Source organism: Melanotaenia boesemani, chromosome 11, assembly GCF_017639745.1.
Source record: "Melanotaenia boesemani isolate fMelBoe1 chromosome 11, fMelBoe1.pri, whole genome shotgun sequence".
Lineage (NCBI taxonomy): Eukaryota > Metazoa > Chordata > Actinopteri > Atheriniformes > Melanotaeniidae > Melanotaenia > Melanotaenia boesemani.
Window position 1 is genome coordinate 25,627,869 of NC_055692.1, and position 15,709 is coordinate 25,643,577.

Below are 15,709 nucleotides of genomic sequence, written 5' to 3' on the forward strand. Positions count from 1 at the left end.
GCTAAGTAGCAGTAGCAGTAGTAGGTGAAGCTACTTACTATTGCACAAGTAATTTAACTGTATAGAACTGATACCATTAAGCCAAAAGGAAGAAAGAAAGAAGACACCAAACCCCAAATTGCTCCTGATGGGTCGTGGTTGAGCGCCTTGCATGGCAGCTTCTACCATCAGTGTGTGAATGTGTGTGTTAATGGGTGAATGTGACGTACATGTATAGTGCTTTGGATAAGAGTGCTATATAAGTACAGACCGTTTACCATTTTAGCATTTGATTAATGGAAGGTTTAATCACCAATAACTGTGCATTATTTTGTGTATCTTATTAAATCTGTCTGTTTCCGACATCGTCATCACTTGCTAAGGCTTAGTCAACAGCCATGCTTCACTAATTTGTGACTGCATAGAAATGATAAAATAAATTCAAAACATACACATGAACTAGGGGTTTGGACGAAGAGGTTCAGTTTGGTCTCTGGCGCCACTCTGTGGCGTCAGTATAGAAGTGTATTAGTTCATCTTGATCCATCGCAATGTTTTTTCCTCTCATTTGGTGCCATATATTAAACAAAGTACAGTGGTGAACGCAAATAAGTTCGTCCAATATTATTATAGCATCGTATAATTGGTGTTTGCCGATGAGTTAAAAGATGAGTTCAGGCTACCTGAATGCAATCTATTGATTACAAGAGTGACAAATCGATGCACCCTCTTAAATAGTAGGTTTTTGATAACTTTAATTGTAAATGCACGTGTTTAAAATGCACGGGAAGGAGGAGGCTGCTTAATCTCGGATTAAATTTAACTATTGTGTAAGTATATTTAAATCAAGAACGTACTGTTATTGCTTTAAAGTGAAAGCAGATGACACTAGTGAGTGAAGTCTGATTAAGTAATTAGCATAGCCACGATTATCTGGTGAAAACAACTTAAAGAGACAGCCTTTTTTTTTTTTTTTTTTTTTTTAACTTTTGCGCATGTATGTCCTCAATCGCGTCATATATTAACTACATGTTATCTCAGCACAGAACACTGACATGAACAAGGGAGGGGCTGCTGCACAACACATTGACAGAATGAATGCAAAGAGCCTAAAGAACACTTCCTGTTGATGCAAAAATTGCAGCAACTGTCTGACACATCTGGACTGGAGAGGGGGGGAGGCCTGGCTGTAATGTTAACGAACTCCAGAAGGGAATGGACAACATTTCATGCTAATCTGTAAAACGGTGAGTTCTGTTAACTTATTTTTTCGACATGGACAGGTGACTATTCTGCGTTTGTAATGTTGACAAGACAGTTCTTTTTCAGTATAAAAAGTAGAGAATAATTACCCGCTAACCAAAGCTAGGTAACCGCTTGCTAGCTGGCATTAGCCTCTCTTAGCACAAGCCGCTACGCTCTGAATGATAGGAAATGGTTGTAAAGCTACGGCTAGCTGTTAGCTTAAGCTAACTAGCAGTAGTAGCTGTTTCACATGACAGCTCGCATAATTTGCTCCCGTATTCGACGTCGTAACATGGCTATGAAATCACATACGCTTGTCAAGCATTTTTGTAGTCTGATCATGTGTAACTTAAATGTTAGCAAACACAAACGCGAAGTCGCTGTTAAAATAGCGCATTACTATCCAATAAAACTCGATTCTAAGCTAACTAGTGTAGCTGTTACAAAGCCCGTGTTCTGCTTCGTAGTATGGCTGGTACGGATCTGTGTGTTGATGCAAATTAATAATTGTAAATCGGAATTCAAAAGTTTCCATAGCTGTGAGAGATGCCGGATACCACAAAAAAAAAAAAAGCAAGCGGTTGAGATAGTCAAGCTAGTGCCAACGTTAGCAGCTCTGCTACGTTGACAACCCCTCAACAATGCCTACTCATAGAATGGTTTGCGTTAAAGTTTGAGTCGCCGCATATGTACTGCCGAGTGTGTCTGCATAGATTTATACTCGAGTGATTCTGCAGTACAGGCGTACATACCACCGTGTACTTGCGTTATTGTGTTAATATTTATAAACCAAACTCCAGATGAAGAAGTTAACCACTCGGTGCGTTGTAAAGTACGCAGTGTTTTAACCCCCACTGTTCTAATGAGATGGCATCAGGCCTGCACGTAGGTCCTGTGTCAGTAATACCTGCATTGCTCGTTGTAGGGCGTGAGTAATGCTGGAAGACCACAGATAGCAGCGAAGCAGTGCACTTTGTAACATTTTGTACCAGTAAGCTAATTCAACGGGAAAGGACAAAGTGCAGGGACGTGGCCTATCCCACTCAGTATACCTGGGTTCACCTGGGTCATCGAGGACAGTGTTTATTATTTCTGTTTCAAAGCATTCTTTTTTTTTTTACTTGTTTATATTAAAACACATTTTGGAAGCATTCACTATTACTTGGCTGGTGTACCTAAAATTAAACTTATTTTTTACTAAAGGCATCTTAGAATAAATAGGATCCAAACCATTCATGGTGTTTCTTATGAGTTGACGTTATAGTATAGCCGTGCAGCTCTTCTTATAGTGCTGTCTTTGTTATTTATTTATTTATTTATTTTTACTTTTAGAAATGCAGTAATCCTGTATTGGTTTGGATAATCTGCAGTGCAAATCATATTAAATAAGATGACTGGTGTTAAAGTGATTTGAAGAGAAAAACAGGACTATTGGGAGCATTAAAGTGGCAAAGTTATTTCTCTTATGTTTGATGCATTATGTGTTGGTGTACATTACAATATTTGTTAATGTTTCCAATTCAAGTTGTAGTAGCTTCCCAATGCTGCAAATGATATATTTCAAGAAATTGTGGAAAACGTAACTTGAGAAATGGTTAATGGATTTAATTGAACAGTGTGTTAGTAGTTTTAATGAAAACCTAAAACATCTTATACACGTTCAATCAGAGGGTACCTGTAATTTTACGTCCATGGTTTCTCGTTGTATAATAATAACAAATTGAGGTAATTTTGGTTCAGTATCTTGTCCAAAGATGGACAGGAAGCTAGATGAGCTGTATATCAAACCACAACCCCATTAATGGACAGTCTACTCCATCTCCTGAGCCACAGCCTCCCTAAAAGAAAATTACAGTAAAAATTATTTTATATGCTGATGTTCACCAGAGGGTTTTCTTATTTATGGACATTGCATTAAATCCATCATTGTCAACTTTTGCAAAATGTATCATCACTGCAGAATAGATAATGTAGTAGGATGATATTTGAGCTTATCGGTGCCAGTCATTAAAAACACACTACTTTTAAAATGTACAAAGCTTAACCAGGTTATTAGACAAAATACAAGTACTGTCTCTATGATTCCGAGTTGGTGCTGATTTGCCGTTGTTGACTTATACAGGAAAATAATGTTTTTCCTTTTCCTCGCCTTTTGTATATATATATAATTCCCAGAAAATAAACATTTGAGCAAAAGGCATGCAAATCCAGTAAAAAAAAAAAAAAAAAAAAAAGAACAAACTTGGTACTCTCATATCACATGATGTCACTGTCATGTGATGTACTGTATAATTCTGTTAGTTATTTCTGTTAAGGGTTTCGTTCATATCTGGTGGAAAAAGGGCAAATATAATAAGGATGGGCTCAAGCTTTTTATGACCTCCAGTTGCGTTTATCTGATGAGCATGTGATTTAACTGAAATGAAAGATGAACCTTTTCTTGTTTTCCACTTATGTACTCCAAACAAATTAAATCAGAGAAAACACCCAAAGGCTAATATGCAATATTTAGCTCTGGATAGTGATTGCATACTAAGCTTAACATTTTGCGGGATGCATAATTTCCACTGAAGTTATACACAATCTATTTTTGTTTTTTCATTGTTTTGTATATTTTTCTCCACTTTCTGTTTTAAATTGCTCCCCATCCTGTGCTTGTTAAGCAGTTCTATCCTGCATCTGGTCCGGCCCGCAAGCTGTTTTTCAAAGTAGGCGAATGCTGCTGATGTTGAAGAAAGTGTACAGTGCTTGCCTGCTGACTTAGATTTTTTCCCCCTTCCTCCAGTGAAATGACAGACTTTCTTTTTCCAAGCTTTAGGAGATGTCTTTCTATTAGAGTTGTATCTTCTGGTAAGTCAAAGTGTGCTTCTCTCTGTTTTCTTTACGTACCCACACCAAGCAGCAATATCTGATAGATTCATTGGCAGATGAGGAGTTGGAATATTTGAGCTGAGTTTGAACATTTTCGGCTTTCCCGTGTGAGCCAAGCATGTGACCCTCACTCAGCCTGTACATCTCAGCTGCGGAGTATGCATTCTTTGGCTGCCCTTCCACTTGGCTCCATCAAGTATGCATGCTGTTGGCAGGCTCTGCGTGGTATGTTTTAGTGTATGAATATGTTATATTTGAAGTTTGGTCTTGGTGGTAGTGAAAACAAAGCATACCTCCTTGTAAATCTCTTGGTTTTATTGAAACCTTCTCCCTCTGATGCTGGGATTAGAACATATGGCTAGTCGGACAGGTGGCTTGGCACGCTTTGGCAATTGGAGAGAGTGTTCATGTCTCCAAAGTGCTGACTGTACTTAGAATGCAGAGGTTCATGCTGAGAAGCCAGCAAGGGGCAAGAGGAAAAGAGGTGGTGCAGTGGGAGAGAGGGATAAGGGCAGATGAATTTGAGGGGGAATGAGGATTAAGTGGAGGACTGACACAAATTACGGATTTCAAAATAGAAGTGTTTGCTTTTGTAAACTACAATTTAGACTCAGTAAAATTGTATTTTTTTTATGCATTGTTTTATGTTTACCCCTTTTTGACCAGCGCAGTTCCAGAGCTGGTTCAGAGCCAGCACCTAATTTCAAACCATTGAGTTGCATTTTGACTGCCAAAGCACTGGCTCAGAGTCAGGAAAACTGCTGCTAGATTGGCACAAACTCCGGAGTTTAGCCTGTCATGCGGGGAGACAGGAATTTGGTAAATATTTTAACAAACAGCTCATTTAAGTATATTATTGTGTCAGGGTTGTAAACCAGTGTTAATGTAGTAATGGATTTCCTTCATGAAATGTTTCTTAGTCAAATCTTATTTTCCATGCCTAGTATGTTCTGACATGCCTTAGGCCAAGCCAAGGCGAGGCATTTGGCACTCGAGCTCGTCGCCACTGAGAAGATGAACAAGACTTACTGCATAGAGGCAATTGCAAAAGCAGCGTTCTTCCTGATGCTCATTTCTTCACTCCTGAAGATTGTCTTTGATAGAGTGCGCAAGGACAGTTGGTGCTTTCCAAGTAAAACCAGAATTTCCTCTTTCTCTTTCTCTGCCAAAGTATACTTTTACAACCTGCGTGCTATAACTTATGTTTCCCTGTATGTATAGTCTGGTACATTGTGTTCTGATAGTAGCCTTATGTTCATCTCTTTTCACCAGTAACAACAGTGAATTCTATAATTTGAATATCAAATCAAGTACAATCAATCTTTATTTATATAGAGCTTTCACATACCAAGAGGTACCCAAAGTGCCGCACATGTAAAATAGCACAACAAAATAAAACATCAAACAACAATAAAATAATAAAAACAGAAAACAGAAAAGACAGTAGAAAGCCTGGCCTAACAATCGTACTTTCTGGAGTTAAAAGCCAATGTATAAAGCTGAGTTTTTAAAAGAGATTTATGGCCTAAATCTAAAGATAAATTCATCAGTGCAACTGGTAGTTATAATAATGCATGCTCATAGATAATAAAAACTCAGGAAAAACTCACAATGCAAATTTAAAATAAAATAAATAAGTTATTTTATTCACAAACGTTTTTTAAATTAAATCTGTTGATTAATCGGTTATCAGAATGTTTTTCTGCTTTATATTGGAATTGGCACCAGCCTCAAAAAATCCATATCGGTAGGGCTCCACTCATCAGACCGCATGACCTTCTTCCGTTGCTCCAGAGACCAATCTTTATGCTTCCTAGGAAATTGAAGCCCTTTTCTCTTGTTAACCTCATCGATTAGTGGTTTTCTTAAGCTGGATTTATACTTGTGTGTTGTCTGCGTACGGTTTGACCTGCGTAGCTGATGCTGGTGAAGTGTGCTCTCTCACTTGAGAGTAGGGTTGGCGTCATGTTGTAGTTTTTCTTACGTTTATGGCACAAATTCAGAAATCAGGTAACATGTAATCACAAACTGACCAATCACAAGGGAGTACTTCAGCGTAACTGTGCTGAGTAGCAGGTATGCACGTCAGGTTTGGAAGAAGAGCAAGCCTACGGTGATGAAGTTGTAACCAATCTAACACAGCGCGCGTATAAATCCAGCTTTATGGAAAAACGTCACTGAGAAGATGAACAAGACTTAGTGCATAGAGACAGTTGCAAAAGCAGTTCTTCCTGGTCCTGAAGATTGTTTTTGTTAGAGTGCTCAAGAGCAGTTGGTGCTTTCCAAGCAAAACCAGAATTTCCTCTTTCTCTGCCAAACGTGGTACATATAGTATACTTTTACAACCTGCGTGCCATGAATGTTATGTTTCCCTGTATGTATAGTCTGGTACATTGTGTTCTGATAGTAGCCTTATGTTCATCTCTTTTCAAGTTTCTTTTCACTAGTAACCAGTCTTTTAACCTACGGCGATGACGCTGTAACCAATCTAACACAGCGCAAGTATAAATCCAGCTTCATGGCTACACCTGTTCATTCCCAATCTCTTAAGTTTCCATCACATTATGTGGTGAAATGCTCTTACTTTCACTATTAAATATAACCCTGAGTTCTACTGGTGTTTTCTTTGATTTAAGTGATCGGCGATCATCATTCAGAGTTTTTTTTCCGACCACAATTCTTCCTCAAAGACTGGTTTCCCAGTATCCTTCCAGTTTTAAATAATGCGTTTCTGCATCTCTTTAGATGTTTTCTCTGCTTGATGCATGCCGATGATTTGACCATTCTTAAACAGACCAACATCTTTTCCATGACCGCGTGATGTCATTCCACACAGTTGTTTAAGAAATGAGAAGCTGCTCATTGCATCATTTGCGGTTAAATAACTTGTTGCCAGCTGAAAGATAACCCCTTTGCAGTAATTAGCCATAGGAGGCCCGCACCTTAATGCTTAGTTAAATCCAGGGGGCGACTTTATTATTTTTTTTTTCCCAGATTTAATTATTTATAAATAAATAAATAAACAAAAATTTTAGCACTCTAATGCTTGTACATGATGCTGTTTAAGCGGTACCACCTTAGTAAAAAGACCAGTATCTTCAGTGTCCATTTGTGATGTCTTTATTTATTTAATTTTATGTTTTTTCATAACCAGATATAAAACAAAATGTCTTCAAGAGCAGTGTAGCAAGTGTGCAGGGCAGGAAAGGGATGTCCACATCTGTTAATGACCATTGCTGTGGGATGGCATCTCATTCTTTAACCAGCATTTGTCAGCTAATGTGGTTGTTTTGGTCATGTGATGATAATGATAATCAGATTATACAAATCTGAGAAAGTTTCCTAGCCTTTTAAAATGTAGATTCTGTTCTGAAGTGTGAAAAAGTCCCCAGAAATAAGAAAACACTGGTAAATTTCATAATCTTCATTAAAGTTCATAAGTGGGTTTCAGAGAAGAAATTTCTACTGAAGAAAAGTGTAGCAAATGAGGCCATTTGTTTGTGGTATTGATGGATAGCAAAATGAATGAGTCCAGGTTGCTTCAGCCCATGAGGCGGCTCTGCAACACCAAACTATGACATTACTAGCACCGTATGTAAGAGATGAAGAATTAGAAAAAGTAGATCTGTTGTTGTATGTGTATTTATGCATTTATTTAATTTATGGAAATTGCAACATAATATATAGAATGTTTATTTGACACTTAAATTCACCTTAAATTTCATACTGTGAAAAGCAGTATTTGAATATATTTATCTGCATTAGATTTACTGGCATCTAAATGTACACACAGTATAATATGTTTAAACTGAAATTGCTTTAACGTTGCAGTTTTCTCCAAATGTACAATTACAAAGACCTTGTGTTTTCTTTTTTTTTCTTCTTCTCCTCCATCAGGCTGCCGGCAAACTGGAGAAACATATCCAAGAAATGGACGACGGCAGCTACATCGAGTTTGATGTGCCAGAGTTCAGTAACACTGTTCTGACCCAACTCAATGAGTTGCGACTGCAAGGGAAGTTGTGTGACATTATTGTTCACATTCAGGGCCAGCCATTTCGAGCCCACAAGGCTGTTCTGGCAGCTAGTTCACCTTACTTTCGTGACCACTCAGCTCTCAGCACCATGAGTGGCCTTTCCATTTCAGTCATCAAAAGCCCTGAAGTGTTTGAGCAGCTTCTTGCTTTCTGCTACACAGGCCACATGTCCCTTCAGCTCAAAGATATTATCAGTTTCCTCACTGCGGCCAGCTTTCTACAGATGCAGGCAATCATTGACAAGTGCACCAAAATCCTGGAGAGCATCCATTCCAAGATCAGCCTCCCAGGTAACATTTGCAGCCCAGAAAAAGACAGCATGCAGACAAGTCGCAATGGGGTTAATGACAGCAACCTGTTTATAAACCCTACCCAGATCTCCCCCCCTTATTACTCCCGACAAAGTCAGGCAGGACATGAAGCGAGGTCGGAGTTGGCAGGAAAAGGCCATGGCCGGGCACGGCAACAGCAAGAGGAGGGCCAGTCGGACCGTGGCAGTAGTGACAGCATATCAGAACATGATACACCCGTGGAGGGTGAAACAGAACAAGTAGAACTGATTGGCAAAGATGGGCAAGTAACAGATGTGCATGTGAAGATAGAAAAGACCGATAGGCCAACTTACTCAGATAGTTCTTCGGCTGGTGATGATGGCTACCACACAGAGTTGGTGGATGGAGAACAGGTCTTGGCTGTTAGTGTGGGTTCTTATGGTCCTGTCATCCAGTCTGCTGCCTATTCTTACTCAGGGCTGTCCTCCTCATGCTTTGTCAACCTTAGCAGTTCCAGTCCTTCCCGTTCCTTGCTCAGTGGCTTCAGAGGTGGACGAGCAAGAGCAAAGCGCCCAGTTGCCATCCCAGCGGGGGTGCTAGCTCATGTGAAACCAGGCTCAGATGATGGTGAATCAACTATGGGGGCCGCTGGCTTGGAGAATGATGTGCGAGAGCGTAGCCTGCGGAGCCAGTGGTACCCCTACAATGAGAGACTCATTTGCATCTACTGTGGAAAGACCTTCAATCAGAAAGGGAGTCTTGATCGCCACATGCGGCTGCATATGGGAATTACACCATTTGTTTGTAAATTCTGTGGCAAGAAGTATACAAGGAAAGACCAGCTGGAGTACCATATCCGGGGCCACACGGACAACAAGCCCTTCCACTGTCAGATCTGTGGTAAATGCTTCCCATTTCAGGGCACCCTTAATCAGCACCTGAGGAAGAAGCACATGGGAGCATCGGAGATTAGCAATCATATGGACTCCCCAGAGAGGACGGATGGAAGCTCAGGTCAGAAGGACCAAGAAGATGCGTCAGAGGGGATGGCCTTTGAGGCACAATATGCAGAAGAGGCACCGGCCAATGATATGGAGGAGAGTTCAAAATGCAGTCCAGAAAAGGCTCAAGCATCTAGATGTGATTATTAAGTTCTGCTTCAGGTTAAGGAAGCTTTAAGAAATGTTTATTTCAACTCAATTTAAAGGACTCACTTCTATTTGAATCAGCTCCCTCTGCTATGGACATTTCTTGAGTCAAGGGTTTGTCAGTTTTGTGAAAGTTAAATACAGAAAGACAATGGGTTCTTAATAGAAATTCTTTTAAGTAAAGGGAGTAACAACTTACTATTTTTGAGGTGGTCCCAATAATCAAGACCCCCAAATGATTTCTCTTTTTATCTTTCCATGTTTTTTAAAACATATTTACAGAGTTATTATAGGCATGTTGCAATAATTGATAATGTGAAAGCTCTGGTAAGATGCTTGTCATATCACCTTTTTACCTGACCTGTTTTTGCACATGTGGCCACTGGAGGTCACTTACTCACAAGGAATGATTTTTCTGCCAGTGCAAAGCTTCGTGTGACATATCCGTTCAATACCTCATGATGCAACTACATACTCATACAGATAGTATTTTAACTTAAATGAAACTCACCGGGTTCTACCTCATAGCCAAGAACCTACCAGGCACAGATGTATTCACCGTTTGAAATCTGTTTTTATGTACAGTATATCTTTTTGCCAAACCCTGTACCGAATATTCTTTCAACACAAAGCCTTGATACTTTGGGGAAATATTCCTTGCTGATTGTATGGATCAGGGACAAAGTCCTTGTCAAATGTTTCATGGTCAGCCAGGTTAAAATGATGATCAAGAAGGTGCTATGTTAGGAGTGCATTATATTTGCTTAGCTTACTTGTGTGCTTTTTGGCAGATGTTGAGATTAGGTTAGGAGAAGGGCCCTGTTATATTTTCAAAATACAATTTTGCTGTCTTTTAATATTTGTTATATACAACACTTCAGGATTTTATCACACATCACTACTGGTGTAATTTCTTGACTGTCCATCCAGTCAAGAAATTTATACTCGTCTACACCCTGATGGCAGATTTTTACAGACATATTGTATTTTTACTTGTCTATCCTGAGATAGGATAGGCTTCCAAAGTTATACTCAGCGTCTGACAGAGATAGGAGTACTCATTGCCAACTTAGCACATAAAGAACAGTCTGAACAATATGCAAACAGAAAGAACAACGGAATCTCAGCCATTGGGACATGGTTTTTATTCCATTATTTGAAAAAGCTTCATGTGTTTCCTTTATTTCTGTCATGTTCCGGATTTGGAACATTTGTCAAACCTACGTTATTGCAGCGTCATAGATGTGGCATAAGTGAATTAAGGTAAATATTTTAGATAGTCATGATTCAAAGTTTTCTTGCACTTTGCAGAGTAGGTGTTGGGCTGGGTGCTGCCAGGGTTATCATATTAGCAAATCTCTATATGTCTCAGTTCAGACTCAGCAGGGACAGTTTCAGAGTAGATCATGGGGATCATGGATGGCAAGTTTTCATTATTTATATATATATATATATATATATATATATATTGATTTATTTACATGGTGATATAAAAATACATATTCACTGTAAAAAGGCACTTAGGGAGAAAATTTGCAAATGTAAAGCTCTGCAGGGTGGTTCTTTTTGTGCTATTCTGCTTTTCTAATTTGCCATTCAGCTGAAAAATGCCTTTTTTTTAAGAATAACTGCTATGTCCTTTCATTTTTCTCTTGTTTGGTCCTTGCTGAATTTGTGTCAATGAACTAAGAATTGATTATTTTATAGAGTTCGTATAATTTTCTACTTAGTATGCATTTGGTGGGAGAATATTGTGTGTTGTTGCTTTTGTCTTAACATTATGTCCAGAGTGTCTTTTTTTTATTATCATTATTATTTTATTCCTCTGAATGTGCAGTCATTATTTTTCTCATTAACAGTCAAATGGCAAACCAAAATTTGGGGAATATTGCAAAAATCAGTGTAGCTAGCTTTTCTTTATCTTTGTGTACGAATTGATCTCAAACACCACAAACAGTTTGACAGCCGAAATGTACTAGAAATTTTTACCAAGTCAAGTTTTCTGTCGGATGATGACATGCAGGTTTGTTAGTTGATCTGACCTCACAAATATCAGTTGCTGACTAATTTGACCCTGACGATGTTAGCTCTTGCCCTTCATTTAGACAAAAAGCAGTATATATATATATATATATATATATATATATATATATATATATATATATATATACCGTTTCGTGAATAATGAGTCAAAGCTACTTAAATAATTTTGTGCCAAGGCATCACACCAAAGACACATAGGTGATATTTATAACAGTAGTTTTTGATTATACTGAGTAATATATAGGTCATTAAGAAGCATAGGTTCTTGATCAAATGTAGGACTAGTTTATTGCTAATTGCAAATGATTGTTTCCCAGCTTATAACAATCAGTTGTGTCAAATTTCACCAGTTTGCTAAGAAGACATTGAGTAATAAAGTCAGAAGTTAAGCCATAAAACAGTTGATAATAGAGAAGTTTTACAATAGGTTTCATAAATGTTTAAAGCCTGTGTAAGCAACAAGAGGGAATCCTTCTGGCATCTTAAACTTAGTGCCTTGTCACAAGCTTTATATTTTAGATTCTGGCACTTGGATTCCTCTGTCTCATTTTAAACTGATTTCATGGAGAGATTATACACTAAAAGGGCCACATCATTCACTGGTTCAAGTGGTGCCAAGAATGAATAGAAAATCAATTTGTCTTTATTTTTTGTATATTCAGCTTGAGCTCTGTTGTTAATTTCCACTAAGTTTTTTTTTTTTTTTTTTTTGGCATGGGATGGGTGACTGATTTTAAGGTGTAACTGATTTTGTAGCAGGTGATCACAATCAAATGAGGCAGACTTGTTTCCTGCAAGCCTGTGCCCCATGTTCAGAGACTGTTCTCTTGGACAATCTGAGCAACATACTGTAGTTTTGGAAGGAGATACATGAGAAACACAATTTTACTTCCTTTCTGTTTTCTTGGAGCATCTGACAGGAAAACTGAATATTTAGCAGATAATCAACTGAGTATTTGTGCAGATTAAAAAAAAAAGAAAAAGCTTAACCTCATTTACTGTAGCTAAATTGCACGTTGCTCAACCAAAAAATGCATAAAATTGATAATAGGTGTTTTTTTTATTGTTTCATTAATTGTGCACTTATTATTTTTTTTTCTTTCTTGTGTCAAAACTACATCCCAGTTCCATCCAGAAAGTCGTCTTTATGTTCTTATATACCTTTTCAGGACACCGTTAGAATTCCCTCAATTATTTTCATAGATAGGGACCTTTTTTGCCCAAACGTGGTGCTTATTAGAGTGGTCAGGTTTCAGTTTTTTTCCCTCAAGTTAATGAATTGAGGTTTAAATGTTTAAAGTTTTTTCTTTTTTATGAATTATAGTTGCTTCTGTGAAAGAACTCATAGAACCAACTGTACCTAAAATACACACACAAATCAACTCTGTCCACGTTTAGTTGTGCCTCTACAAGAGGAACAGGAGATGCAATTTGGGCCACAAGTAATCAAAAGGAAGTGTTTACAAGGAACGCTGTCAGACTACTTTTTGAAATTGCAGCTTGTCCTTTTATATATGAAAAAAAAAACTCACTTCAGGTAGTTTACGAACACTGATACAGGCTTACAAAATAATCACAAGTCTTCCATAGCTTTTCTGTCAGTTTCTGCCCACTGTGTATTCTTGAAAAGAAAGCAATAACCTGTTTGAAAGTCGAAGTGGTGTGTTGGTATCATCAAGGCTATTGAAATATCAACCTGTCATGTATCAAGCAAACTAAATGTCAGGGAGCTATTGAATTGAAATAGGACCAGGATAGTTTGATATTGATTTTTATTTTTTATATATTTTTTTTGACAGGTTGACTTTCTCTTTAAAAAAAAAAAAAATTAAGTGGTGTTGCTTGGAGACTCATTAAACTCTAGTGGTAGTAGACTGTAACACAGAAACTGAGCATGTAATTAAAGTCATCTAAACTCAGTGGCACTGTTCAGAGTTGCACCTCCAACTGAGTCAAATAATGAAAGGGATTTTGGGGCCGTATCGCCACTGTTTGAGAGCTGGCTATCTGTTGGCATGTTGAGGTTCACTGATCTCCCCTGGATCCTCAGGCACCACTGTAGTTGTAGTTCAGGATCAGAGGGAAAGTTTATAGTCCAGCTATTGTTCCTTCTCCCTTTTCTAATTCCTTAAACTCTGCACTAGAACATCTCTGGCTCGTATTTATTTGGTAACAAGGCAAAAAAAAAAAAAAAGAAACAAACATAGAACTCAGGGTATTAAATGTTAACAGTGGTATAATTGGACATGCATCCCATGTCCATAGTATAATTCTGCACTTCTCTTCAGGTGGGGAAAGTCAGTCAGTGGTCCCCAAACATTCTGCCTCAAGGTCTGAATGAGCCTTTACTTTCCACAGAGCTGAAACTTGAGGCCCACTGGAGACCATGAACTGAACCATGACAGCAGAAATGTTCCAGCTCCTGTTTTGTCCACTCTACACACAACCTCACAACCCAACTGTGAACCTCAAAACTCTACTGTTTTGTACAACTATGAAGTAAATGAAGCTAGCTAGAGCTGACGTATCTATTGCCATTTATGAGTTTATTTTATAGCATGAAATAAATATATTTATTCAAATGATATATTTTAATCATAATCATTCTGTGCTGCTTCATTTTGGTTCTTAAGCTTGTAAATTGCCTTTTTATTATATGAAAAATGCCCATAGAATTATGCGTTTGTAAAATAAAGACGCTAATTTGGCTTCGATGTGCCTTTCTTGTTATTCATGAGTGAATTGGTTTTAATGTGTATGTGTGTACATATGCATGAAAAGAGAAATGCATTGATTGAGTGTAAATGGTATCTGGAGTTATGAATGATGTGCAGTTTTACCCTCCAGAGGGAGCTAGAGAATAACAAACCCACTTTAAAAGGTTTTTGCTTGAGTACTGCATTTTCCTGAGCAATAAATGAGAGGCACAGTGTGCCTCAGAAATGATAGGCTTCACTGACTTAACACATGCCACTCTTAATGTAAACATGTAACATCCACACATTGAAAATAATAAGCCACTGGTCTGAAGATTAATTAAATTTGCATTATTATTTTCTTTTAATTAGATTTTTATTTCCCAGTAAGGATTTCTTGTGGAAAATAGGCCATTTACCGAAGTCACAAGGGCCAAGTAGCAGCAGCATATAAAACAATAAACCACTCTGGTCTCAAATGACTGGTGATAAAAATGAATTTATCACTACTCCTACTGGATCTCCAGTCAAATTCTTGACATAATTTTCAGCAGTGTTATTCCTCCTGTCCCCACTGTGTTAAAAAATGCATCCAAAGGGAAAAACATGAAGTGCCACAGAACATTTGCAACAACCTCCCTCGATGCTACTGTATTTGTTTTTAAAAGCAAAGCCAAGAAAGAGAGGCATTTCTTTTAAATCATTGTAGGTCTCTTTGCACTGCACTCGCACAACTGTTCAGAGAATCTGTGTTTTCTACTCCTCCAGATTGTCAGATAATTTCAGTAAATAAAGAGTGCTTGGCAACATGCGACGTGAAATATGCATCACTCATTTCTGGAGTTTCAAATAAAGTGGATGAATTATTTAAATGACAGTATTATGGGTCTAAAAAGATATCTGATCCTAAAATAACAGTCTAAAAAGCTCTGTTCAGTGGAATAAGAGAATAAAAAGAACCACACAAATACAAGGCCAGGAACACTGAGGTAGTTGTGTTCCACAAGATATCTTTAACTGTATTCTGTGAGTATGGTGCTTTGTGGATCTGTAACATAAACTTATCTTGACCGGGTGCAATGTGGATGGTTGTTAATATGTACTTGTAGGGGATCTTTAGTATTGGAATGACAGGTCTGCATGATCATTCAGTCCCTTTTAAATTTGCTTTACATTTGGTTGGGAGATAGTCCTGTAATTACAAATATTTATTTTGCAGATCAAATAGTATTTTTTGTCCGACACTCAAGTTTAAATTATGCACAGAGTTTTTGGGTATTGTGGTCCACATGCAAAAAAGGCAGCTTAACGTTTGAAAAGTTCTGCATGAAAGGAAAGGTCATCAGGAAATGGGAAGAAGGGGTCTTGCAAGTAAAGAAGAAAACAGATGAGTTTTTCCACCTACACAAAATGAAAAT

At 37.9% G+C, this 15,709-nt stretch overlaps 1 protein-coding gene across 1 annotated transcript; it reads left to right on the forward strand.

The window, feature by feature from the left end:
• The first annotated feature begins 961 nt into the window (after nt 1-961).
• On the forward strand, nt 962-14,303 carry zbtb34 (zinc finger and BTB domain containing 34). Its single transcript, XM_041999350.1, has 2 exons — nt 962-1,226; nt 7,993-14,303. Exons 1-2 carry the CDS (start codon nt 1,209-1,211, stop codon nt 9,553-9,555), a joined length of 1,581 nt encoding a protein of 526 aa, XP_041855284.1. The 5' UTR covers nt 962-1,208; the 3' UTR covers nt 9,556-14,303.
• Nucleotides 14,304-15,709: the final 1,406 nt, after the last annotated feature.